The 25,406-nt window shown below is 34.9% G+C and overlaps 3 protein-coding genes across 5 annotated transcripts; 2 read left to right on the forward strand and 1 right to left on the reverse strand.

The window, feature by feature from the left end:
• Positions 1–1,013: 1,013 nt before the first annotated feature.
• Positions 1,014–2,386, forward strand: LOC118054248 (two-component response regulator ORR9). The gene is made up of 4 exons (XM_035065740.2): positions 1,014–1,417; positions 1,521–1,708; positions 1,809–1,879; positions 1,972–2,386. Exons 1-4 carry the CDS (start codon positions 1,303–1,305, stop codon positions 2,177–2,179), a joined length of 582 nt encoding a protein of 193 aa, XP_034921631.1. The 5' UTR covers positions 1,014–1,302; the 3' UTR covers positions 2,180–2,386.
• Positions 2,387–6,161: 3,775 nt separating this feature from the next.
• Positions 6,162–15,135, forward strand: LOC118054250 (PH, RCC1 and FYVE domains-containing protein 1). 2 transcript variants are annotated; one of them, XM_035065741.2, is made up of 9 exons: positions 6,162–6,744; positions 7,901–7,987; positions 9,149–9,238; positions 10,022–10,102; positions 10,265–10,459; positions 10,542–12,662; positions 13,287–13,433; positions 13,924–14,315; positions 14,644–15,135. In XM_035065741.2, exons 1-9 carry the CDS (start codon positions 6,688–6,690, stop codon positions 14,774–14,776), a joined length of 3,303 nt encoding a protein of 1,100 aa, XP_034921632.1. In that variant the 5' UTR covers positions 6,162–6,687; the 3' UTR covers positions 14,777–15,135. The 2 variants fall into 2 exon arrangements, with proteins under 2 accessions (XP_034921632.1, XP_073264335.1); XM_073408234.1 differs by lacking the exon at positions 6,162–6,744 and adding an exon at positions 9,855–9,921.
• A 677-nt stretch (positions 15,136–15,812) lies between these two features.
• Positions 15,813–22,207, reverse strand: LOC118054251 (F-box protein At3g54460). 2 transcript variants are annotated; one of them, XM_035065743.2, is made up of 9 exons: positions 21,469–22,205; positions 18,200–20,743; positions 17,868–18,081; positions 17,535–17,774; positions 17,383–17,442; positions 17,176–17,306; positions 16,839–16,953; positions 16,391–16,540; positions 15,813–16,265 (listed from the first exon to the last, which is right to left on the reverse strand). In XM_035065743.2, the coding sequence occupies exons 1-8, from the start codon at positions 22,029–22,031 to the stop codon at positions 16,394–16,396; spliced, it is 4,014 nt and encodes a 1,337-aa protein (XP_034921634.1). In that variant the 5' UTR covers positions 22,032–22,205; the 3' UTR covers positions 15,813–16,265; positions 16,391–16,393. The 2 variants fall into 2 exon arrangements, with proteins under 2 accessions (XP_034921634.1, XP_073264334.1); XM_073408233.1 differs by lacking the exon at positions 15,813–16,265 and adding an exon at positions 17,050–17,092 and having other exon boundaries at positions 16,401–16,540; positions 21,469–22,207.
• Between the last annotated feature and the right edge of the window lie 3,199 nt (positions 22,208–25,406).

The raw sequence follows: 25,406 nt of genomic DNA on the forward strand, positions 1-25,406 counted from the left end.
ACTTATCAATGTTTTATCTTTTACTTGTATAACCAATGTTTTTTACAATCAGATATTTTTTAGGATAGTCAAAAAATAATAAAATTAATATGTTAAATCCATGATATGTATAGTATTTATAAAAAATTTTAGCTCAGCCTATATATTCAACTCATTTCAAGTTTAAAAAATAAATAAATCCAGTTTATATTTTATAAAATATCAAAATTTATATTATATATAATTACGGGTCAATCAAAACCCCCCACCTATTATATCCATGAAGACATGCTTATCCATGGTCAAATCCACGACTAATTAATTTGTACACCAAACAACACACAACAAGACAAGATACAATGTCCCAACAACAAAAAAAAACCTAAAAATTAATTAATTCCCATGGATCAGAATAAAATGTGAAGTTTCAATTGCCAAATTCAATTTTTATTTTATTTTTTACCTAGTAATCCTCACATGTTATTGTTAATAGAATCAATTCAGACGATCCTATCCACAAAGAAATCTAAGTTTTGAGGTTGCCCTCTTTGAAAAAATGGCAAATTAGGGTCGAATGCTGCTATTGGCTAAAAAAAAAATATTTCATTGCTGTAGCACGTCATGCACGTCCATGGCACCCTCAAACCGTACCTTAGCTTGTGATTGAAAAGGTCAAGTAGGGGGGCCCTCCTAATCACAATTATTAAACCTTATTCAAGCTGCCACTCGTTGTGAGTGCTGTGTTATGACTCGAATAGGTTAACCGACATAACTTGATAGATTAAAAAAAAAAAATTAAAGAACAAAAAGAAGTTATTTTTTAAAAAACAAATCAATGGATTTTAAGTGTGTCATGAGTTGTTTGACTGAAAAAAATGTAGTGAAATTTAATTTAATTTATTAAACTTGACCTGGGTTAGAAAATAGATCAACGAGTTGGCCTGGTTAACTCGTTATGTCACGTTGAGTTGCTTGAATAGTTATCTTAAAAGCTCAATCGAAAGGGTCAAAATTTGAAAAATTATTATAATGAGTATGGTTCAATTATTAAAATAGAAAAATGAACCACATAACACCGTCTTTGCTTGTTGTCTAATTCAAAATTCAACCTAGAAGATCCTTAAGATTCTCGAGGAAATCTGCCGGATCTTGCTTTCCAAACTGTCCAGATTTTCTACAGGATTTTCACCTCCCATGGCTTCCCATTTAAAAGTCCTCCACCTTCCCTCCCTTCTCTTCATCCCCTTGTGGCTGCTTTCTTGGTTTCAGTATTCTTTCTTCTTGTTTCTTTTCTTGGCCTGACGCATCACTAGCGGAACTGTGATGGCTGCTTTGGCTACTCTGGCTACCGAGACTCAGTTTCATGTTCTGGCTGTTGATGATAGCCTTATTGACAGAAAGTTGATTGAAAGGCTCCTCAAAACCTCTTCTTATCAGGGTATATTGATGTCAAAACCTAAAGGGATTTAATGGATTGTATATTATTTTGAACTTTAGTTCTTGATTGCTGACATCTTTTTGGTTCTGGCTCGTTTTTACAGTCACAGCAGTGGATTCAGGAAGCAAGGCCTTGGAGTTTTTGGGTTTGAACGGGGATGATGAGCAGAGAGATTCAAACCCTTCCTCTGTTTCCCCCGACCATCATCATCAACACATTGAAATTAACATGATCATTACAGATTACTGTATGCCAGGAATGACAGGCTACGATCTCCTAAAAAAGATCAAGGTAGTCAATTCTGATTGTTCTTCAAGATATCTATCTGTTTTTGTCCATTTGATCACCGTTTTTGAGCAAGAATCTGACTGCGTAGTTGCATTTTTCCCAGGAATCCAAGTATTTCAAGGATATCCCAGTTGTGATCATGTCCTCGGAGAATGTCCCCTCAAGAATCAATAGGTGAGAATGTCCTCAATTAAGACTGTTTAAAACTTTGTATACTTAATTAAATCCTAATCTGACCTGGGTTATTAATGATCTGTGTTGATCAGATGCTTGGAAGAAGGAGCAGAAGAGTTCTTCTTGAAGCCAGTTCAATTGTCCGATGTCAACAAACTTAGACCCCATCTAATGAAGGGAAGATGCAAGGAAGAAGATCAACCTAACAACAAAAGGAAAGGCATGGAAGAAATTGTCAACTCTCCTGGAAGAACAAGATCAAGATACAACGAGGGCTTGGAAGTGGTCTTATCCCAATAGATTTCCCATCTTAATTTTACCTTTTTTCAATAGATTTGACACCACAGGCCCCAAGAAAATTTAGATTCACTGAGAAAGATGGGAATCAAGCTATCAATTTTCCTCATGTTTAGGATTTATCCGTTATTAGTTCAATTGTAAATTACCACAGGAAATATTCATTTTTGTTCTGTTAAATCTAATCAACAATCATGGAGCTCCTCTCTCTCTCTCTCTCTCTCTCTCTCTCTCTCGCTGTCCATTTTTTTTTTTAAAAAAATAAAAATTCATACTAGTCAAGTCTATATTCTTTCATTGAATCAATAGGGGTACGCATGCACGTTTTTGTGGAAGAAATCATTAATATTGTTTTGCCAATTTCCAAGTTCAATGATACATGTTTCCTAAGAGCAGGGTTCAATTCACGTCCAACAACTTTTATTTATTTTATATGAGAAAAAATCCATTTAAAATAAGACAAGATGATACTTCATTGACTTTTTCCCCCTTCAAATTTCTTTATCCAACTTTTAATAAAGAAGATTGTGTACATTTTGAATGAGATAAGTTGTTTCAAATTTAAATTGGTAACTGAGGTTTTGTGGAATCATAGTTAAAAATAAAAATACTTTTCTAATTAAAGGGGTTTTATAAAAAATAAAATTTATTTCATATCTTGTAAATAAAATTTTCATTAATGTATACTATATGCAAAAATAGAGGTATTCAATATCAATTTTGTTCCTGTTTGACTTTCCAATCCAATTATAATTTTGAAAATGTTTTATTTTTTTAATTTTAAATTAAATTTTTAGTTTTTAAAATTATTTTAATGAGTTAATATTATAAATAAATTTTAAAAAAATAAAAAAAAATATTATTTTAATATATTTTTAATAAAAAATATTATTTTATCGTATTTTCAAATAAAATTAGTTCAACTGAGTTGTGATTTTATATCACCAAAACATTAGGCAGCCGGGTTGTAGATTTTAGGCTTATTAATGACCTGAAACAACTTTAGCTGACTGATAGTTTTAGGTTAGAGTCTAGCCATGAGATATTACTTTTTATTTTCTCTTCATTAGCAAAAATTTATTATGTGTCGCATTTTGTATATTTGTAATGATGTTATTATAATTATTAAATTTGCTCAATTTATAATCTTGTTTAGATCGTGTGTGTGTACATATATATATGTATATATATATAATAAAAAAGAATCAATATTATATAATTAGGATAAAAGCTATAATTAATCCACAACTCAGTTTAGCAATAAAAACAAGGGACAGGCCTAGCTTGCAAAAAAAAAAAAAAAAATATTATAATATTCTCATATTAAACCAGCAAGATTTAAATCTAGAGTTAAAAACTAGTAAAATTTAAATTTTATCTAATTCTTAACTCTATTGCAGTTCAGATGATCTGATCCAAATCTATTAACTTTATAAAATATATTTTTAAAAATAATAATATCTTAAATTTTTTTATAAAAAATATTATTAAATTGCCCAACTTGTGACCCCACTTGCACCAAGTTGATATAATTATTGATATTATGGTGCTAACTCGATCACATTATTAAATCCATGATTCATGCTGGCCAAATTTATACCTAGCTAAAATAAATAACATATTTTTTTAATGTTGACAAATTTATACCTAGCTAAGAAAATGTTTTTCATGTGAATATTTATCAAAACAAATTATTTTATACCCACTATTTCCCATCAAACTTTGTTTGAATTTTACAATATTTGTCAAAACTTTGTTTTTCATGTGGTCCAAGTTCAACTAAATAAAACCGACAAAAACATAAAAAAATAATATATTATAAGCCTGTAAATATTTGATTCAAAAATACAATTGGAATCCAAGATCTTCCATGAGCCTATATAACCAATTGATCACCGTCCAAAAAAATATATCATATGGGGATATCATTGGATCGTGCGGTGCAATAACCATGCTGGTCTCTCGAATCAAGAAGGGCATATTTGAAGAGATTTATCATTGACAGGACCCATTTGTGTCTGCTGTCTTTGATCATGAAAACAAAATAATATTTCGGGGCCCAATATTACTTTTTCTTTGTTTCCTAGCCGAGTGGCTGTGGGTCTTCATTTATAAGGTGGCCCGGCCTAGTTTTAATTTAACCCTGGAGGCTATTTCTAAATTGAGTCAGCTTCTCCGGGCCCAGAAGGTCAGCTATATAAATTTCGATTTGTTTTTTTTTTTTTTTTTTATTATTTATTATTAAGGGTGTTTTGAGATGAAGTTTTATTCTAAGAAGTAAGATTTAATACGGATATTCTAGACAAAAATTAATGATTTAAATTTAATATATAAAATTCAAATTAAAAAAAATATAAATACCATTAAAAAATAAAGATGTGAAAGTCTAGTTGGATTTTAATAACTTATCACTCTCATCATAAATTTATGTAAATTTATATAAATTGATATAAATAATAATAAAAGAGAAAATAAATGTAAAAAATGTTTGTATCTACGAAGACGAAAAATAACACTAATTTTTCTTTTACTCGAAGAAAATATAGTGTTCATTTTATAGCCAAATACCAACAGCAAAGCCAATAATAAGAAAAATATTTCTAGCGAAACCACAGGAAGACAACACAGAACGGTACCGTAAAGCAACAAACAAAAAGTTCCTGCATAGGCCCCACTCTCACATGGCGAAATCTCTATGGTCATAGAACTAATTAACAGAGTCGGAGTCAACATCGTTGACTAAAATCAGTTCAATAAATAAATAAATAAATTACCCCAGGGCACGTGCTTGAATCCCATGTGCTTCAAATTAGTAGAAGATATTTTTTTATGGTTTTCGAGCATCATATTTTAAAATAATATATATATATATATATATTATTTATTTTAAATAAGCTCTGAGTTACCTTAGTTATATTTTATTTTAATTTGTCTCCGTCACATCAAAACTATTCATGGATTACTTTTCCATTATATTTTTAATTACTCGTAGATTACTTTTAAATAGCCTTCCTCAAACTTTTCTTTATTAAATTTAAAAAGTTTAATAAGAGAAACAAAAGAAATCACAAGGAATAAAATATTTGTATTGTGATAGGTTCTATTTTTTACTAGGTTATAGGAAAAAAAAATATTTGATTAATTGAAATACTTTATATTTTTAGTATTTAGCTTTATATATAATTAGTTGTGTTTTAAAATTTTATTTTATATAATTTAAAATAATTTATTTTTCATTCATGAAAAAATGCTTTTTATTTATTTTACAAGTAAAAATTCACTTCTTAATAGTTTTAACTAAAAACATATTTTTTAAAATTATAACTATAAAAACTACATATATGATCTTATTAATATCATACATGAGAAAATAAAAATTCAACACCTTCATTTTCTTGTATTTTAATAATAATAATAATAATTTTTGACATTATTTGTCAAAGGTTTTCATAGTTCATTTTTTTTTTGTAAATTTATTAGATAATATTTGATTATTATCTTGTAATAAAAAAGATAAAGACAATAGGAGCAGTGATAATATCTCATTGCATTTACTATTTAAAAATTATAAATATTTACTCTAAAATTATGCCAAAAATAAAATTATTTCAAGTTTTTATCATTTTTTAATCAAATATATTTTATATCTTTTATGTTTTAAGATATTAACAAAAACTAATTTTATAATTTACATGTAATTATTATACATGTACAAATCTGTACTTTAAAAAATAAGTTTTTCTTTATATATCAAATATCTATGAAATTTGTTTATTGAACATCTAAATCATATTATAAGATTAGATAAACAACAGTTTCTATTATATTATTATTGACCGAATTAGATCCATGAAATAATTAATGACATAATTAGTAAAATTCTATTTCCAGAAGAATTACCATATTGTTATTCCAGATTGACTGAGTTGGCGAAGAAAAACTTGAGTGATTTCTTGAAATTGTGCCCTGTAGGGCACAAAATTTGGAAAAGAAAAAAAAAAAGGAAAAAGGAAAGAAATCAAAATCCGAATATCATTTTAAAAAAAATTATCAAAATCAATAATTTTCAATAACCCTCAATTTTTTCTCTCTTTAATTAAACAGATTCCCCCTCTCACTCTCCACTCCACTCTCATTAAAACCAAACAGGCTTCACTTTCTCTAATATTCGCTTTTTCTCTCACTTTCTCTCCAACCAAACACCACAGAGCCCAATTCCTCGAATCCAAAGGCCGTCGCAGAATCTTCGTTTGCGACATATTCTCTCGTCGATTCCGCCGGGTTTTTCCCCCGACGATTCGAGATTGAATCGATTAGTTTTGCGATTTTGTTAGCTGATCGAGGTTTTTTTTTGGTAATGCGAGGGTTTCGAGGAGCTGAGAGTGAGTGCTTTAGAGTTTAAATGAGGCAATGTGTGTGTTTGTAGGTGGATTTTGTTGCGGTGATGGTGGTGGTGATGGTGAGATGTGTAGGGTTTTGTTAGAGTTTTGATTACGTCAAAAACGGAGGGAATGGCTGCTTTGGAGCCGACGTTGAGAGTTGGCCCCTTAGAGAGAGACATTGAATTGGTAATTATATATATATATATATATTTTATATATTTTTGTTGTTTATTGATATAATAAAGTGCTGATGATATTGATTGAGGTTTTGTGAATGTATTTTGATTTATATCTTGGTAATGAATGAGAAGGTTTAGTGTTATGTTTGTATGATTTTTTTTTTGGTTGTGTTTTTGTGATCAGGGTGCAACGTGGTTGTGTTAAAAGCTCAAGCTTGTAAATAGAGATTGCCTATTAATTGCTATGGATTTTAATAAGTTGAGCATTGATTTGAATGTTTGGTCTCGTAAATTGTTTGAAATTAGTGCAATGGAATTTGAGTTGTTTTTTTTTTTCCAAAAAAGCGAAACCGGGTCAAATGTTGTGGAGCTGTTGGTTACTGTTCAAGCTAATAAGAGCATTAAGATTCTGGTAATATCTGTTATTTCAATGGGATCGAGTAGTATAACCTTTCCTTTTATTTGTTCATCAGTGTTTGCATTGCGAAATGTTAGTATAGGATGTGTGAGGGTCAACATGTTGTCATATGCGGGTTTTTTTTTGGCAAGTCTTAATGGACTATTCTAGCTGGCTTTTTTGGGTAAGCTAATTGTTTTTGTGCATTTTATTAAGAGTACATGAATGAGTATTACATGAGCATTAACACATGAGTGCTAGTGATGGTAGGATGCATGGCAAAGCATCAAGACTCAGTGTTAAGACATGCATGCTTTTCTGGAATTTTTCAAAGAATTGCGATAGTATATAAATAAATAGTCAGCCAAATGTTATTAGCGAGTGTTCATATCTCTCTGGCATCAATGAGTTGTAAATATTCACTCAAATGGAAACCTTTTCACGGGCTTAATACAAAATACCTGTAATTGTTACCTCTGGGCTGGGTAGTGCACCATACCCATTTATTTCTATATTAGAAACCAAGTTTTATGTTGGTGTCTGGGATAAGTGAAAAAAGGATTTGAGTAAATCATGGATCATGAACTTAAAAATAACTGAAGAAAAAAGAGACAAGAACCTGCTTATTGTGAGATATAATCATGCGGCTGCACCATTAGATGTTTCTCCATGATGAGAAATATTTGTACATCTCCTGAAATCTGACTTATGCATAGCCTGCTTAGTTTATTTTCAATTGATTTTCTTGCTGCATTCTTTGCCACAGGCCATCACTGCTCTTAAAAGGGGCACTCAGTTGCTCAAGTATGGCCGTAGAGGGAAGCCCAAATTTTGCCCCTTCAGGCTGTCGAATGTAAGATTATATTTAAGGCATGCTTTTAAATGTTACCTTTTCTCTTTCTTATTTTGAGACAAATCGGTATGGGATCAAGAAATTTGTGGTTAGCTATTTGTGTTTGTTTATTTTCCCTCAATGGAAGCTAGCTATGGTACTGCCTCCTCTTCAAGTAGATCGATTCGTAAGTTCATTTGCATCTTTTAATCTGTTTTTATGATGCATGCTCTGATAATAGCATATTTTTATGGATTTTCTGTAATTTTTGCTGCTCTTTACCAAGTTTAGATTACGATGCAGTGTTGAGAATTGAATGATTTAGAAAGTGCCTTTGTCTCTGAATACATTGGTCTCATTGAAGGTTAAATGAATAAAATTAGGTCTACTGTTTCATAAAATCTTAGCAGAATATGCTTCCAGAACAGTTCTAAAATGGTGATGGTACTGTGAATGAATAAAATAAAGGCAGTAGTGGTGTTGTCATCAAGGTAGAAAAGCAAGTGTCCTAACCCTTATATCCATGGAAATAAGGGCCTCCAGGGCTCTCTGAAGAAAATACCCTAGTGGCATCTACTTTTACACTGGACTTGAAAACTACTTGAAAGATCTTTAGCTGGTTATCCTGCACAGCTCAGCATCTCTCCTCTGTTTCTATGTAAACATGGGCTTGCTGGAGAAACTGAAGATCTATTAGATTGATTATTGAAGCTGAAAAATATTAGTTAGTGACGAGGCTTATGATGGTGCTGATCCTGCTGGCAGGCCACTTGGTTTTCCTAACCTTGGTCTGTGCTGCTTCCTAATCAGAAGATAAGAGAGCACCTTTCCCTGCAGTTTAAGGTTTCACTATCAATGTCTGAAGGCATGCATGCATGCAATGTAGGAACTTTTTGATGTTTCACCCTATTATTTTTATGCCAAGCTCTATCATGTACTTTCATAGGCGCTGCTTTTAATTGCTGCAAGGCAGTTGGTAATTTAATTTAATTTAATATTTTTTTGGCCATTTCTAAATGGTAAGCTTCTTGCATGCTGCTTCTGGTAATTTATCTAAATGCGTTGTTTTGGGTATATTCTGTTTGATGTTGTTGGATATTGACTATTGAGCTTTGCTTTAACTCACCTTTATTAAATTTATGTATGCTGTAATACGTATGCCTTTGCTTTTGGTTCATTCAGGATGAATCTGTTCTAATTTGGATATCTGGGAAAGAGGAGAAGCATCTTAAACTAAGCCATGTCTCCAGAATTATCCCTGGTCAGCGCACTGTAAGTTTATCCATATTGAGATCCTGGTCAATTTTTGTATGATGCTTAATGCAATAGCCCATGCTCTTCATAGTTTTGCGGCAAATCATTTTTTTTTTTAAAGTTAATAATCATTTTAGTAGTGTGAATAACTTGGGTTTCCAAAATGGTTGAGGTTCAGCAGCCTTTGCATATTGATGCTTTGCTTTGCACTTCACCAGATCAGGGATGAATGTTCATAAATGCAAAGTTTTGATGAATGAATCTGTCTATTTTTATGTGGTATAGTGGAAAGGAAATTGCAAGAATACTGGTTATGTTACTTTATCAAATACTATGACATTTGAAACTTCTATTTTAGAATTTACTTTGAAGCAATGCGTTTATGTGCATGTACTGTCTTCTTGCTTTCAAAAATCTGTAATATTCATTCCTAGGAAGAGTCGTGGTGGCATTTTTTGTAATATAGAAAAATGGTTTTTGATGGACACTTCATTTTTGTGATGTTTTCTACATTTACCTTGAATATTGGAGCTAACAACAAAATCCCGAGGGGCAGTGAAGCTATGCTTGAAAATTATTTATTTTATTTGTGATTTTTTATTTTATGTGATTCATATATTTTGTCTGCTTCCAGTGTTTATGGCTTTTGTTTTGTTCTTTCGTTCCCCTTGAGAAAATATGGAAATTACATCTTTTTGCTTGTAAGTTTCTGCTAGTTTTTCAATTACTTTTAAGATTTAATTTTCATTTTATTGGAACCATGATTTACTAACTGATTATTCTCAATTCTGCTTACTACAGCCAATTTTTCAGAGATATCCTCGTCCTGAGAAGGAATACCAGTCATTTTCTCTAATATACAGTGACAGGTCTTTAGATTTGGTAAGCATATTCTTTTTAAAGGCCAGCTCTTCATTCTTTGTCATCAAAGTCATGCCATGTTCAAAATTTCAGGGAGTCCACGTTCTGTATTTGCACAATACAGTTCCTTTAAGTATTAGCTGAAAATTTTGATCATCTGCTTATCATGCTCTGTTTTGTCAGATATGCAAGGACAAAGAAGAAGCTGAAGTCTGGTTTACTGGTCTAAAGGCACTAATATCAAATCGCCAGATTTTGAAAAAGAGAGAAGAAACTAGAAATGATGGACTTTTATCAGAGGCTAATAGTCCTAGGGCATACACCATTAGAAGTTCTCCTTTGAGCTTTGCATTTGGAAGTGATGATAGTTCACTGAAGGTACTGTTCTATGTTCCTTCATTCTCAAAATTATGTTTCGCTGCTGTGCGCTTTAATGTAAATTCTCTTGGCACTGATATAGGATGGAATGGATCCTCTTCGTCTTCGTACGCCATATGACAGTCCTCCAAATACTGGTTTAGAGAAGGCATTGTCTGATGTAGTATACACTGTGCCTCCTAAGGTTTTATTTCCATTAGAATCTGCTTGTGCGCCAGCTCAGTCTCAGTTATTAGGAGGCTCAGATGAAACAACAGGGCGTGCAAAGGGTACGAACACAGATAATTTTAGGGTTAGTTTATCAAGTGCTGTTAGCTCATCAAGTCAAGGCTCTGGTCGTGATGAAAATGATGCATTAGGGGATGTTTATATTTGGGGGGAGGGCACTGGTGATGGCATTCTAGGTGGTGGAGTTCATAGAATTGGAGGTTCTGGTGTTCAGATGGATTCTTTTGTGCCAAAAGCTTTGGAATCTGCAGTTTTACTAGATGTTCAGGCTATAGCTTGTGGTCGGCAACATGCTGCTTTGGTAACAAAACAAGGGGAGGTTTTCTCTTGGGGAGAGGAACTAGGAGGCAGACTCGGACATGGTGTAGACTCTGATGTTTCACATCCAAAGTTTGTAGATGGGCTAAAAAATTTCAATGTTGAACTTGTAGCATGTGGAGAATATCATTCTTGTGCAGTAACACTTTCTGGTGATTTGTACATATGGGGTGGTAATGCTTATAATTTTGGACTCTTGGGCTGTGGAAGTGAAGCTACTCAGTGGGTTCCAAGAAAGTTGGATGGACCACTTGAGGGAATACATGTCTCATCAGTTTCATGTGGACCATGGCACACAGCTGTTGTAACCTCTGCTGGCCAATTGTTTACTTTTGGAGATGGAACCTTTGGGGTTTTAGGACATGGGGACCGCATAAGCGTGTCAATACCAAGAGAGGTCGAGTCCCTTAAGGGCCTCCGCACCATGCGAGCAGCTTGTGGCGTGTGGCACACAGCTGCAGTTGTTGAAATCATGGTTGGGTCATCAAATTCCAGTAATTGTTCTTCAGGAAAGCTCTTCACGTGGGGAGATGGAGATAAATGTCGTCTTGGGCATGGTGATAAGGAAGCTAGACTGGTGCCCACTTGTGTTGCTACTCTTGTTGAACCCAACTTCTGTCAAGTTGCCTGTGGTCAAAGCCTCACTGCTGCACTTACAACCACAGGTCAGGTTTACACCATGGGAAGCCCTGTACATGGTCAATTGGGGAATCCCCAAGCTGATGGCATGCTCCCTACTCGTGTTGAGGGAAAGCTCATGAAAAATTTTGTTGAAGAAATAGCCTGTGGTGCTTATCATGTTGCAGTTTTGACCTCAAGAACTGAAGTTTACACATGGGGAAAGGGTGCAAATGGCAGGCTAGGTCATGGTGATGCAGATGATAGAAATTCCCCATCTGTAGTTGAAGCTTTGAAAGACAAACAGGTTAAAGGTATTGTCTGCGGCACTAGTTTTACTGCAGCTATCTGTCTTCATAAATGGGTATCCGGTATCGATCAATCAATGTGTTCGGGTTGCCACCTCCCATTTAATTTCAAACGGAAACGGCACAATTGTTATAATTGTGGGCTTGTTTTCTGCCATTCATGTAGTAATAAAAAGTCTCTCAAGGCTTCAATGGCTCCAAATCCTAACAAACCTTATCGTGTCTGTGATAATTGTCTTAGCAAACTTAGAAGAAGCTCTGAAACTGACTCTTCAGTTCACTCTGCCCTTAGTAGAAGAGGAAGTGTCAATCAGGGACTAAATGAAGTCGCAGAAAAGACTGAAAATTCAAATTCAAAATCGCATGCTAAGCTTGGAAGAAACTTCTCTATGGAATCATCTAAAGAGGTGGAAAGTATATCTTCCAGAAGAAACAGGAAGTCAAACTCCAATAGCATTCAGGTTTCACCCTCTGGAAATGATGTTTCTCGGCGCAATACATTTAATAACTCTAAATCATTTGGATCCTCCAAGAAATTTTTCTCAGCTTCTCTTCCTGGATCAAGAATTGTGTCTCGAGCAACATCTCCAACATCAAGACGATCTAGTCCCCCTCGTGCTGCAACACCAACCCCAACTCTCTCAGCTAATGAGTTGCCAAAACTAGCTGTGGATGGTGCTGGGAGGTTAAATGACAGCCTGCGTGAAGAAATTGTAAAATTAAGAGCTCAGGTAGACATAAATTAACTCGTATGATTTCAGTAATCTGTTCCTAAATTTCTTGTTTTTAGCAATAATAGATGTACCCAGGCCGCCATGCATTAACCTAGAAATTTATTGCCAGTGGCTGAACATGTATTGTCTCAAACATTTTTGGTAAGATTGGAAGTGTATATGTCATGCGGTATGATACTGCATAAAATTATAAAGTATATCAAGTCTCCTTATTAACAACTAGAGAAAAACTGTCTTGTCCTGTGGCACAAATCCTTTTGTTGTTGTATTGAGAGTCTCTATTTTATCCTTTGGTTATAGTTTGTTGTGAGTTTCTTTGCTTGCTTCTTTATGCTTAATTTTCCCTGGGTGGACATGGACAAAGTGATCTGCAATATTTTTTTTGTCACGATTAACAAAGGTCTGTGCTGGGGACAGGTCTAATTTTGAAACCTCTTATGGTCATTGTAACTATGGTCAATGATTTGGTTAGATTAAGATCCAGTTTAGAGATGCATGGCCATAATGAAACAACAGTATATGTCTTTAGCGGCTTTCTACTGGCCATATCATTGTGCTTGAAAAGTACTTTGCTTAGGCCACTTCATTGGTTGATTATGGCTGACTGTTTGTGTAATGTAGGTTGAAGAGCTTACAAATAAAGCTCAGCTTCAGGATGTTGAGCTGGAAAGAACAACCAAGCAGTTGAAGGAGGCTATTGCAGTCGCAGAGGAGGAAACTACTAAGTGCAAGGCAGCAAAGGAAGTAATTAAGTCACTCACGGCCCAAGTAAGTAAAAACTCGAGTTAATAACTTCCTAGTCCTACTGTAGATAACTAATTTTACATCACAAGTAACTTAGGCAAGAAAGTTTAGAAATGTGCGCTAAATATATGATATCTTGCATTGACTAGACTGGTCCTAGATTTGACATGAGCAAAGTTTGTTTGAATCTTGAAAAGTAGGTTTAGAGGACAATATTTGCACAATGCTTTTGGTATTATATGATTGTATTTTGGAATCTCTAGGACTTGACCGTTAGATGTGCATCATCATGTCCACCTTAGAGATTTGCTGGCCTTAATGAGTTGCCTGATGAAAATAAATTAAATTGCCTGTGTCGTACTAAATACTAAGGTTGACATAAACTCGGGTTGGAAGTGTCCTTGCTGTATGAATGGTGATCGACAGGGAGCTCATGAGCATACTAAAATTTTGTAGGTGTTTTAATAGGTCAGCTGTCTTCTTAATTCATGTGTGATTAATCTTTTTATTATAGTTGAAAGAAGTGGCTGAAAGGGTACCTGTTGGAGCATCAAGAAACAGCAACTCGCCCTCTTTTTATTGCTCTAGCAACACAACTCCATGGGACGTTTCTCCTGGAATTCTTGAGCAGCTCAGTAGTCCCACAGCATATCATGAACAAGATTCAAAAGGATCAAACTGCCTGGTAATTTCGAATGTGTCAGGTACTACTACCACTACTACTAATCAGATTCCACATCACTCCGAAGTGACACAGATAGAAACAACAGTGAGGAATAAGAACAGAATAGCAAAAGTGGAACCCACTAATGGCGATGAATGGGTTGAACAAGACGAACCAGGTGTATATATTACCCTTGTTTACTTGCATGGAGGTGCGAAGGATCTCAAACGTGTCCGCTTCAGGTATTCTTAAGTCATCACACACTATTATCCTGTTCCCTTCCACTTCTCCCCCACCTGCCCCCCTTCTATGATTGCTTTGCTTCTCCCCTCTTTAACAACAAGGTAACTACTTAGCCCATGATATTTTCCAAAAATGTAATGTGGCCGTGTCCTTAACTAAGGTGGTAGAGTTCCTGGCTGCTTTCAGGCCCACCTTTTGCAAATAGATGAGTTTGGACCAACAGGTTTCTGTACTGTTGGAAGCATCCGAGTGGGGAACTAAATCAATAATTGCTCTGTCTTTATTGGAAATCTTATGCTATTGTATTTTGAACTCGTTTTACTGCAGTCGGAAGCGGTTCAGCGAAAAACAAGCAGAACAATGGTGGGCAGCCAACAGAGCGAGAGTATACCAGCAATACAACGTTCCCATGGGTGACAGGTCTATTGTTAGTGTGGGAAGGGAAGGGTTAACTCAATGACCTGCGACGTCTAATATGCAACTTGACTCACATTTTGCCAGTGCAATTCTTTGCGAGATCTGGAATTCGTTTTCAATTTCTGCTCGAGATTGGAATATAGAGGAAGCCGATTTTTTTTTCTAGAGGGTGGAGGTGGGTGGAATTTTTTCTCCCCTCAATCTTTTGCTTTCGATTTCTTCCCACAAATGTATCCATATTTTCTCTCTTCCTATAAATTTTTTTCTGAGGGAAGTGTGAAAACTCGCTAGGGGTATGTAAATTCTTTTTAAAGTAGGTCGCTGACTTCAAAATCAAACACAGCTGCCTTGTAAATTCAGAAGCAAAATACTATACAGATTGTCTGCCATTCATAGACTGAATTCATGTTCCACAGTTTTTAAAATCTTAAAATCTAAAGAATATATAGAGTTTTGGGGGGGAATATTTTTAAAAAATTATGAAGTTATAATTACAAGTTTTTTTATTGCATCAAAGTTCTTAAAATGTTTTTAGTTAATATTTTATTAAGATTGAATATTAATTGAAATTGCTAAGGTTAATATTATATATTTTTAATGATAAAAAAGGTAATTGTTTCCCTAAATTGATATTTCAAATTAACGGAAGTTTTTTAATTTTTTTTTTACATGTTACGTGTCATATGTTGCCTGCATGTCCCATAGTTTCTGGGCATATGTCAAACTAGCAAGTCGTCCTTCAAACCATGCAATCCTTGGTCGGCACTTGCCAACTCGTTCCATTCCACCAGTGGTCTAAACCTACACGCACACACAATTTTTAGGGACACCCTCTTCTTTATTCTTGTTTTTTTAATCAAAGATTTAATATTCCTATCCCTTCTTTCTAAGATGGTGCAGGGGAGAGAATTTTCCTGTCAATCACAGTAATTTTTTTTATGTTTTTGTTTTTGCCAATGTTAGAGACAAATAAAGATGCATCTTCCAATCTATCTTTATATTTTGGAAGGTCTATGTCATAGATGCATGTCGGGTGATACAAATAAAGGTTAAATAGCAAAAAGTTTCATCCATCTATCTTGTGGAAAAATAAATCAATTCAGAAGCTTTGAAGAGCATGATTTTGTCGTTCATTCCTGTACATAACTGGGTATGATTGTTTCAAACAATGAAAGGAGTTTCTTCAAGTTCTCTCCCACCTACCAAATATATTTACATCCCCAAGGGTACAGAACGGACAAACAGGAGCCAAAAAAAAGCTCTTAGAAAATGAGGGTCAAGGTTTTGTTGGGGGGGGGTATCCTAAGAGATTAGTCAAGGAATAGATTGAGAAAAATATTCAATTAGCACTTGTTCCCAGCTGTGAATGGCAAACTCTGCCATTTATACTTTGAGAAACAATGAATCAAAAATAATCTGCCCAGGTTTTTCAGACATGAGGAGTGGAATTATTTGAATTCAGCTGCCACATATATCGCTTGAATGAAATCATCATCAGCACAACATATGGTGGCTCGAGATCATCACAAGAACTGTACAGAGAAAGATAACAGGAGTTTTTGTTACACCAGCAGGATAAGCAAATGAGATTAGCAGTGATAAGAGCATACAAGTAAGATAATTAGGTCTACAGATAAGGAAAAAGTATATCCGTTACCTTTTACGCTCTTGAACCTGTATGCACAAAGCTAAGGTGGGCCAAGTAGTCACTCTCAGCAAAATCATGTAGAGATCGGTGGAGCCGTGCACCTGCATGGTCAGTTTTACTTGACTCTTCTTTCAAAACTCTTCTACAACCATCAGCATCCTAAAGGAAAAGCAAGTCAAAAATCAAACTGGGCCTTGAGTCCTAAATTAGATGAAAAGGGCAAGTGATAAAAAAGGCAAAGCAGGGGAAGGGTTAAGTCAGGGATTTAGCAAAAGAAAAATAAAATCTTTTACTAATCCTTTAGTGCTGCAGAAAAATACAGACATTAAAGTAATGGTTGCTAACAGGTTAAATAAAAAAATAGTGACATAAAAGAAATGGCAATCAGACCAAAATCAACAGTTTGGCTTATATATTCTCATTAAATAAATAATAAAGGCGTTTCTACATCATCTACCTGTAGGAATTCTAGCATTTGCTCCTCAATTGTACCACGCATTGCTAAAGTCTCCACATTGATGGGGCGAGTAGCACCCATCCGATGAGCTCGACTTATCACCTGTTCTTCCATGCTGATAGCATTTCAACAAAGAAGAATTTTTAATTAAAAAAAAAAGTAAAAGAGGGAGAGACAGAGAGTTGTGTCAAGCATTCTATTCAACAAAAACCATTATTTTCCCATATAGCAGCGTGATATTGTGGTCAACAATACTGAAATCAGGATGCAAGATACCTATTAGTAAGAACAGAAAAAAGAAATAATGAACAGTTTGGGATTTGAAAAAAAATACTACCTTCTGTCCCAGATTGGCTCCATTAAGAATACATGAGTTACAAAGCTCAAATCAAGACCCAATGCAGCACTGCCATCCATTAACAGAGCCATACATGTGGCGTCATGCTGGAAGGTGGCCAGTGATTTCATCTGAATAGCCAAGGAATGTATCAAGAAAAAGGAAAAGGAACAAAAAAATAAAAAGAAGACAAACTAATTTCAATACCTTGTTGATTTGAGGCATTGGACTATACATTCCAGCAAATTTAATACCGGCAAATGCTAACTGGTCGAAGAAAAGAAGGCCCAGGATCATTACACTTTTGAGGAAAAGATAAAGCCACACTTGTTAAGAACTCATAATGCAATCATAAGTACCTGCTGTTCAATCACATGTATATGCTCAAGAAATTGAGAAAATATTATAACTTTCTCCAAGGCTGCCTTGTTAACACTAAAGCAGTCCTGCTGAAGCACTAAACTAGAAACACTTATTTGAGTATCCTTGTAAATGGACTGGCTACTCTCTCTACTGGCCTCCTGCAATGCTTTCAGCTTCTGTACAAGGTAAGCAACTTTACTGCTAGATGTTGACTGCCAATCAGGATCCCAGTCATCCTGTACAAATACCAGAAAAATACATGTGATAACGCTTCCTGCGAATCCTTTATACATTAAAAAAGTATTTCAAAATGAGAGCAAAATACTTGCCTGTTTATAGGAAGGTTGCAACTCGATAAGATCTTTGGGGACAGGCCATTTCGGGTTTGGATTTTCCGGTCTGGTCAATACTTCTGGACTTTGCATCTCATATGAGTAACCACAGCCAGGAAAAGTACACTTTTCACTATTCAAAGCAACACAATCAAGGCACAAAAGATGCCTACATGGCGTGATGAAAGGTAGACGACACCATTCCTTGCATCTAAACAGCAAAGAGGAAAGAAGAAAAAAACAAATATGCAAAATCAATGGTGGTAAACCCATGTCAGAAGATATCATTTAATATTCAGAGTGAAGCAAAAAAGAGCTCAAAAAGTTACCTGAGACAGTTACCACCATACTGAAGATAGTATTTTATCAAAGCATGCTCCTCTGAAATGGGATCAAGTCCTTTTTCAATCAGAATATCCATTGTTTCCTGAATATCTTCACCAACTTCTGCCACTTTAATATGCCCTGCCACACAACAAGATAGCCTGACATTTCTAATAAGGGCACTTCGAAACTTCCACTGCTTTGGGTTAAGCAAACTCTCAACATGAGAAGGATCATTCCAGTCAGCAGTTAGAATATTACGTCGCACAGTAACTACCAATTCATTATAGCTTCTTGCATGATCCTTGGTAAAATTGAGGAATGTCACCTTCTTGATGCATGGAGGGATAGTTTTCAAATCTGTCTTCCTAGAACTAATCAAGCATCTGTGGAGCAAATGCAACAAGCGTGTGCGGCCTTCTTCCATCTCGGCTTCAAATGGTCTAAGGACGCCGGCTTCCCATGACTTTTGATTCAGCCCATACGCTTCCTCCTGTAGAAACTTGAGCATTGGCTGGAGATGAGACAGCTGACTATTGGGTGTGTTAGGTGTTGGTGTTCCTGTTAGTAACCAGCGATTTGAAGCCATCAATGACATAGCCATTTGCAATTTGTTTGTCAAGCTCAGACTAGAGCCAAGGGTGTGTCCCTCATCTAACATGACCCGGAGAAAATGCACTTGCATCAGAGGACTTTTTTTCCTGGGACCCCACTCAGCACTTAATCGACTGAAGGTTGTTATAACAACATCATAATCCCATGCCAGACTGTGAGCAGAAGGCTTTTTATGATTAGTCCAGACACACAGCCGCAGCTGGCCAGGTTTGACATGCTTTTCTATCTGGGTTTTCCAATGATCAACTAGATTTGCTGGGACAACAACTAGGGTTGCTCTTGATAAATATAACCTGACTGAATCCAACGGCTTGCAGATAGCAATTCTAAAAGCAGCCAAATCAAATGCTAAGTTTTCAAGTTTCTGTGGGTAACACCACTTACTGGCCCCCTTCTCTACCCTCCGTACAAGACCAAATGCTTCAAATATTTTATGAAACCCACGGGAGTCTCCACCACCAGATACAGAACCAGTACCTATGACCGGACTTGCCAAACCAATTGTTTCCATTAAAGAAAGTCTTTCTGGAGAAAGTTTAGCCAGCCAAGTCAAAGCTTTCTTGGTTTTAGAGTTTATCATGGAATAGTGCTCCTTGAGAACACTAATGAAAAATGACACATTTTGCTCCTCCCCCCCTGAAGTTCCTTTGGTGTGAAATCCCGGTACATGAGTTAAGGAACAGCTGTCATCCCAAGCTTCTTCAGCATCTCTACAACTCTGACGTTCAGGGTTTGTATTCATGCTACAAAACCATGCAGCATCAGTATCTGCTACACTGCTTGTAAGCTTCCTCCACTTTCTGCATGCCTCGCATTGAACCCAAGTCTCATTAAAATCCCTAAAATTTCCAGTAATCAAATTCAACCTGCGTGCTCTATCATGCCGTTGTTCCTCTGAGACATATATAGGGGCATTAGAACGATGCTTCCTCCTTTTCTTGTTACTAAAAACAGGTGTTTCATCATAATCATGGAGAAGATTTCTCTTCACGCGACTCAATTGAATTACACGTGCTGTTTGATCTGAAGATGGAGCTGGTGACAATTCCATTCCATTAACTGGACAAGAATTGCTAAACCCCTCAATCTGTTGACCTGGATCATTCATCAGAGTGGATTTATCCAAAGATAATTGTCCCCTGCGTGCACTCTGGTTCATTACCCTTTTTGCCAGGGGTGTGTTATTAGGAGTGAAGTTTCTGCCATCAACCTCGTAATAGCCACATCTCTGTTCTCCATTATGTGCACACCAGGTTATTTGAACTCCATCTGGTGGGTCAGCTACTGTTCCTCTTGTCTTCAGAATAAGAGATAGAGCAGTGATAGTCTTTCCTAAGCCAGGTTCGTCACAGAACATTCCCCCATGAAAGTCTCTTACAGTTGGAGCTACTCCAGTAATTATTTCACCAGAAACAGTACTTACATGAAATGTAAACCCATCTTCTGTGGATAAATTAGTGTACAGAGGATGTGGCAAGACTTGAGCATTCCGCTCGCGCTGTAACATCCACTCAACTGCTGCCTGCTGATGAGGAAATAATTTAAGTTTCATACATGGCATAATTGAAACAGCCAGGGATCTCAAATGGTGACAGGTTGCAGCAACCCTGACAAGGTCCTTCGGACCAAGTGCAGAAAGAATGCTCATCAAGATATCACCAGTTAAATCCCAAATACCAGATTCCAAAGAGTTATCCGCTGGTTTTACTCTTGAAGAGTAATACTGTTCCTTATTTTCCATGCCGGGTAAACCCTTAAAAATTTCATGAAGTTCAAAACGCTTTTTGCTTGAAGAATCAGGTACATCACAATGCATATTGCATCCAAGAACATGACAACCAGAAAGATTCCAAATGCTCCTATGATCTCCAAGAGCATTTTTAAAATACTCTCCTCCATCAACAAGCATGGACCTCCTCTTCTCCCAATCACAACTGCAAACTTCAACCATGTTACCAACATAGATAGCTAATGAAAAATCAAGAAAGCACTAAATTAAAACATTGCAATTTAACCAAACATATAGTAGTTCAACTCCACAACAAGATTCAAGAAAAGAGAACATGCGTTGCTAAAGGGCAACTAAACTATCAAGAACGTAATATATATATATATATATAGTGTCCAGATTCTAAAGCTAAAAATGTCAAACTACGTTAGATCCTATGCATCCTCGAACCAAAAGTCTAAAACCAAGCAACTAGAGAGATTTTGTTACTTAACGACCATCAGTAATTTCACCAGTCCATCCACTATAAGTACAAAAGGAAAAAAAAAAAAAAACCCTCCAGGTTAGCCGCATATTGCTACTTGAACACAAAATTAAACTATCTATACTCAGAAAAACCAATCTAAACTAAATTGTGAAACGCCTTCAACAGTTCGCTAAATAGTGAACAGACAAGTGCAACAAAACTAGAGAAAAAATCCAGAAAAAAAAAAAAAAAGGAAAAGGAAAACCCACATTGTAAAATAAATTCAAAATTGAGTGAAAAAACATTACTCCTTTCGTAAAGCTAGGAGCTTTATCCATCTCATTTACTTAAACACACACATGGAAGAAGACCAAATCATACATTACAGCTAAAATTAGCTAAAAATAAAACAAACCCACGTTATAATAAACGAAACCCAGAAAATAAAACCCAAAAACACAAACCTCAGGTGCCGAAAAAGAGATCCAGCAATTGGCCCAGACTTGGGAAACTGCCAACCGGACCAAACCGAAACCGGCAAATAAACATCAACAAGCACCACCACTCTCACTTCAACAACCTCACCCTCACTCTCAGCAACATGCAACACACGCGCCAAGATCTTAACACACTTGTGCATTACAAGCGCGCGAATTTGATGCACCACGCTCACACTACCATTCACCATCCCAATTACCCTCCTCCCTACTCTCTTCTTCTCCGCCACTGAATTACCGCTTTTCTTCAAACAACTCCCCCTCTTCGCCATTCTCTTCTTCTTCGTCATCTTCTTCCCAACCGCATTACTGTTCTCTTGAAGAGAAACCGCGCCGTTATGGCCGCAAGGATTGGAAAGCGGAGAGAGAACGACGTCGTTTAGGGATTTGAATATGATTTGTTGGTGGCTTCCGTCCGTGATGAGATGGCAATGAGAAAGGAAAGGGAGTGGGTGTGGTGATGTGAGAACTGTACAGAGGTAACCGCAGAGTTTGTGGTATGGGTAAGGATCATCATCGTGATCACCCATTGTCAAATTTAAATAAAATTAGGGCTTTTTGATTTGGGGATTTTTATTTTGTAACGTGAAAACGTGGTTTTTATTAGGGAGGGAGGGAGGGAGAAGCGGAAAGCTAAGGAACTGGAGGCGGGTCTTGTTTGGGAGAAATTTTCCGTTGGTTTTGATGGTTTTTTTAGGTAAGGTGAGCGCGTAGCGGCGGGCGGTATTTTTAATTAAAAGTGGGAGGTCATTAATTAATATTTGTGCTAGCAGATGCATCTAATCCGTGTAGCTTTCGGAATATTTTGTTTTGCTCCTTGTAATTTAAAATTGATGGAAATTAATCCTAATAGAGAAATAGGCTTATTATCAGCCCCGGCTTCACAGGTGGACTGAGTAATTGTTTGTACGCATGTTATTTCTTAAAGTTTTTTTATTTGAATATTTATAAGATAATATTTTTTTATTTTTTAAATTTATAATATTAATATGTTAAAACAATTAAAAAATACATAAAAAATAAAATCTAAAACTGAAAATTTTCAAAAACTTTTAAAAATACAGTTGAATCATGATACTAAACACCACCTTAATAGTATGAAATTTGATGAAAATAAAGTGTAATTTTTTACTTAAAAAATTAATTAAGTTAAACAATGATAATGCAACAAGTTAGCTTATGATGAAATTAACTCTCCCTAGTCAATTCCAATAATTCTTTTTATTCAAAATCACGCTGTTTTATTTTGATATTTTTTTTCCAACCATATTATTTTAGAATTAATTTAACCAATACACACTGACTTTGTTGGTATAATAACTATGAAAAAAATATTTATTTACCATCTTTTTATGCTTATTTTTATTTACTATTTAAGTGACCTCGTAAGAGTTTTATTGTCTTTTAAAACCTCCAAGAGTAGATTTTTCACATTTTAATTATTCAATTAAAAAAATCATTTTTTTAAATTATTTTTATTTAAAAATATATTAAAATAATATTAACCTGAATAATCTTATCGATTGAAAAATTTTTCCCGAGTCTCAGGCCTGTAAACCTTATCAACTACAGTTAAAAAAATCCGCAAAATTCTAAACATTTATCAGCCAACTGGAAGCAAATCCACCAACAATATAATAATAAAAGAGCAATTTCCAGATAAATGAGAAATTATTAATTCATACACTTTAATATAATTTAAAAACAAGAGGCGCTCGTAGGTTTTGATGTGTTCCTACTTCCTACAAGTGCGTGTACATAGAAGATACTGGATGGAAAATATTAAAACATGAGAAGATGAAAGGACAAAGGTCGGCACTTAGCTTTCGTCATTAGGGGCCAGATTGAGTTTTTTTTTTAAATTATAGGCTTAATACTGGGAAATTTTAATCTACAGGGTATGAAAACGAAACCGGATTAAAATACTGTTTATGATAAAGTTATTTATTATAAAAAAAGCTGGTATGGTAATTAAAGAAATATATTTACTTTTTCAATCTTTTAGATTTAAATGTTAAGACTAGTACTTGTGAATATTTATTAAATTTTTCTGAATGCACAAAACACGTGAAAAAATATGTGATTTTAATTATTTTTATTTAAAAAAAAAACTTGATTTTTTTTATTTTAGGACAAGCCAATTCAAAATAAATTTAAAGTTAAAATTAATTTGTATTTAATCTCCCGAATTTCATATGAAGGTCTCCTATTATTTTATTTTTTTTAACATGGTGCATTTTGTATTTAAAGTTAGAATCATTATAGTAAAAACTAAAATAGCTAGAGGTTTTCTGTAGTGATTCTCTCTAGTTATTGCTATTCATTCTCTCACGTTTTAATATAAATTCTAGTAGTGAATTTTTTTTAAAAAATTATTTTTAATTCCTGAACTTTTCTCTTGCTCAGTTGAGCTATTTTGAATCCAGAGTAGAGTTCAATTACATATTTTTTTTAGACACGAGGGTTTGAGTTAAAAAAAAATGACTAAAGTGAAAAACACAAATAAAATAAATGGTTACTTTGCTTCTTTTTTTTTAAAGTTCATTTTAGTCCTTTTTTAATTTAAACTATTAAGTAACCAGTCTCTATGATTTTAAACAACATGTTTTGATACAAAGATTCATTTTCTTCTCTCTCTTTTTTTAAAGTTTTTTCTTGGGAGGATGGGAGAGAAAAGTTTGCTAAAAAGAAGCTTAAAGAGAGAAAATTGGAGATCATTCTTTCTTGACCTAAAGGCAAGGAATTCTTTAGAAAGAAATGAATCGTTTTCACATGACGAACTAGCTCCATCTCATTGTAGCATAATTACTCGAATGAGCAATTGGGTCCCTACATATCATTTGCTTCTCTCGTCCCATTGCATGAATAATGTCTAAACAATGGCTAGTGATCTATAGCGTGCAAACCTTGCTATTAGAAACAACAAAAGAATAATTCCTTGCATTTTTATGAACAATAGAAATCAGTACCCTCTTATTAACAACATTTTCATTTTATTTTGCCATCGAGTCTTACATGATGTGAATAATATAGTCATAAGCTCTTCCTTTTCCTTTGTCTTTGTCAAATCTTTTGCTATAATCTTTCATGTTCCAGATCAACTGCAAAACATGGGGGCTTGGAATCTTCTTTGGAACCACGAAGTCCTTTAAGATAAGGAAGGAAAATTGTTCTGAACAAGGCTAACCTGGAAAGTAGGGGGTGAGCAAGCTCGCATTTTCCTGAGTTATCTGCTCAACATCTCCTGTCATTTCTTCTTCGTTTTGACATATATGGGTTGGGTGGTTTCAGGGCTATGATATGTGGGTTGAAGTTTGTGAACAGTGAGTGCTGCAGTACGCGGTTGCAGGGGATCATCAAGGGGGCTGCGTGAATTTTATCATGTTGCAGGTGGCAGTTGATTTGGCTCAAGCTCGAGCTTTGTTGCATCTTTTGGAGTTTGCAAAGTATTCGAGGTTCTGCTGGATTGTTTAGAAGGAATGATTGCTTAGGCATTGTCCAAGAATTCTGGAGCGGCAAAAGATATAAAAAAATAATATAAATTATATTTAGGAATCTTATCTAATAGTTTAAGTTATTGGGTTGAAATGGTTCTTTGACACGGTATTAGAGCCTTGATAACCAAACGGTCATAGGTTCAAATCTCATCATCCTTATTTATTTAATAAAAAAATTAAGCATAAGAAAATATAAGCCTATGTAAGTTTCAAGTCCAAAAAGTTTTTATTTGAAGGGATGTGTTAATAATATAAATCATATATTAAAATCTTATTTAATAGCTTAAGCTATTAGATTAAAATAATTTTGTAACATAAAAAAACCACTAGTATTTACTTGGACAACGCTACCAAGGGACATTGCTAGGATTTTATCAGCAGACAGACAATTTTGATTCTTTTTATAGG

This window comes from Populus alba, chromosome 3 (genome assembly GCF_005239225.2).
Source record: "Populus alba chromosome 3, ASM523922v2, whole genome shotgun sequence".
Taxonomy (NCBI): domain Eukaryota; kingdom Viridiplantae; phylum Streptophyta; class Magnoliopsida; order Malpighiales; family Salicaceae; genus Populus; species Populus alba.

What these genes read in the sequence shown, in the direction of transcription:
- LOC118054251 (XM_035065743.2), bottom strand. Translation starts at nt 22,031, where the DNA reads ATGGGTGATCACGATGATGATCCTTACCCATACCACAAACTCTGCGGT. An exon ending in TACATGTGATTGAACAGCAG is followed by an intron (nt 17,443 to 17,534) that starts GTACTTATGATT and finishes TTCTTCGACCAG; the next exon opens with TTAGCATTTGCCGGTATTAA. An exon ending in GAGCCAATCTGGGACAGAAG is followed by an intron (nt 16,954 to 17,175) that starts GTAGTATTTTTT and finishes AAATGCTATCAG; the next exon opens with CATGGAAGAACAGGTGATAA.
- LOC118054248 (XM_035065740.2), top strand. Translation starts at nt 1,303, where the DNA reads ATGGCTGCTTTGGCTACTCTGGCTACCGAGACTCAGTTTCATGTTCTG. An exon ending in ATCTCCTAAAAAAGATCAAG is followed by an intron (nt 1,709 to 1,808) that starts GTAGTCAATTCT and finishes CATTTTTCCCAG; the next exon opens with GAATCCAAGTATTTCAAGGA. An exon ending in GTCCCCTCAAGAATCAATAG is followed by an intron (nt 1,880 to 1,971) that starts GTGAGAATGTCC and finishes TGTGTTGATCAG; the next exon opens with ATGCTTGGAAGAAGGAGCAG.
- LOC118054250 (XM_035065741.2), top strand. Translation starts at nt 6,688, where the DNA reads ATGGCTGCTTTGGAGCCGACGTTGAGAGTTGGCCCCTTAGAGAGAGAC. An exon ending in GTGACAGGTCTTTAGATTTG is followed by an intron (nt 10,103 to 10,264) that starts GTAAGCATATTC and finishes CTGTTTTGTCAG; the next exon opens with ATATGCAAGGACAAAGAAGA. An exon ending in GTGATGATAGTTCACTGAAG is followed by an intron (nt 10,460 to 10,541) that starts GTACTGTTCTAT and finishes GCACTGATATAG; the next exon opens with GATGGAATGGATCCTCTTCG.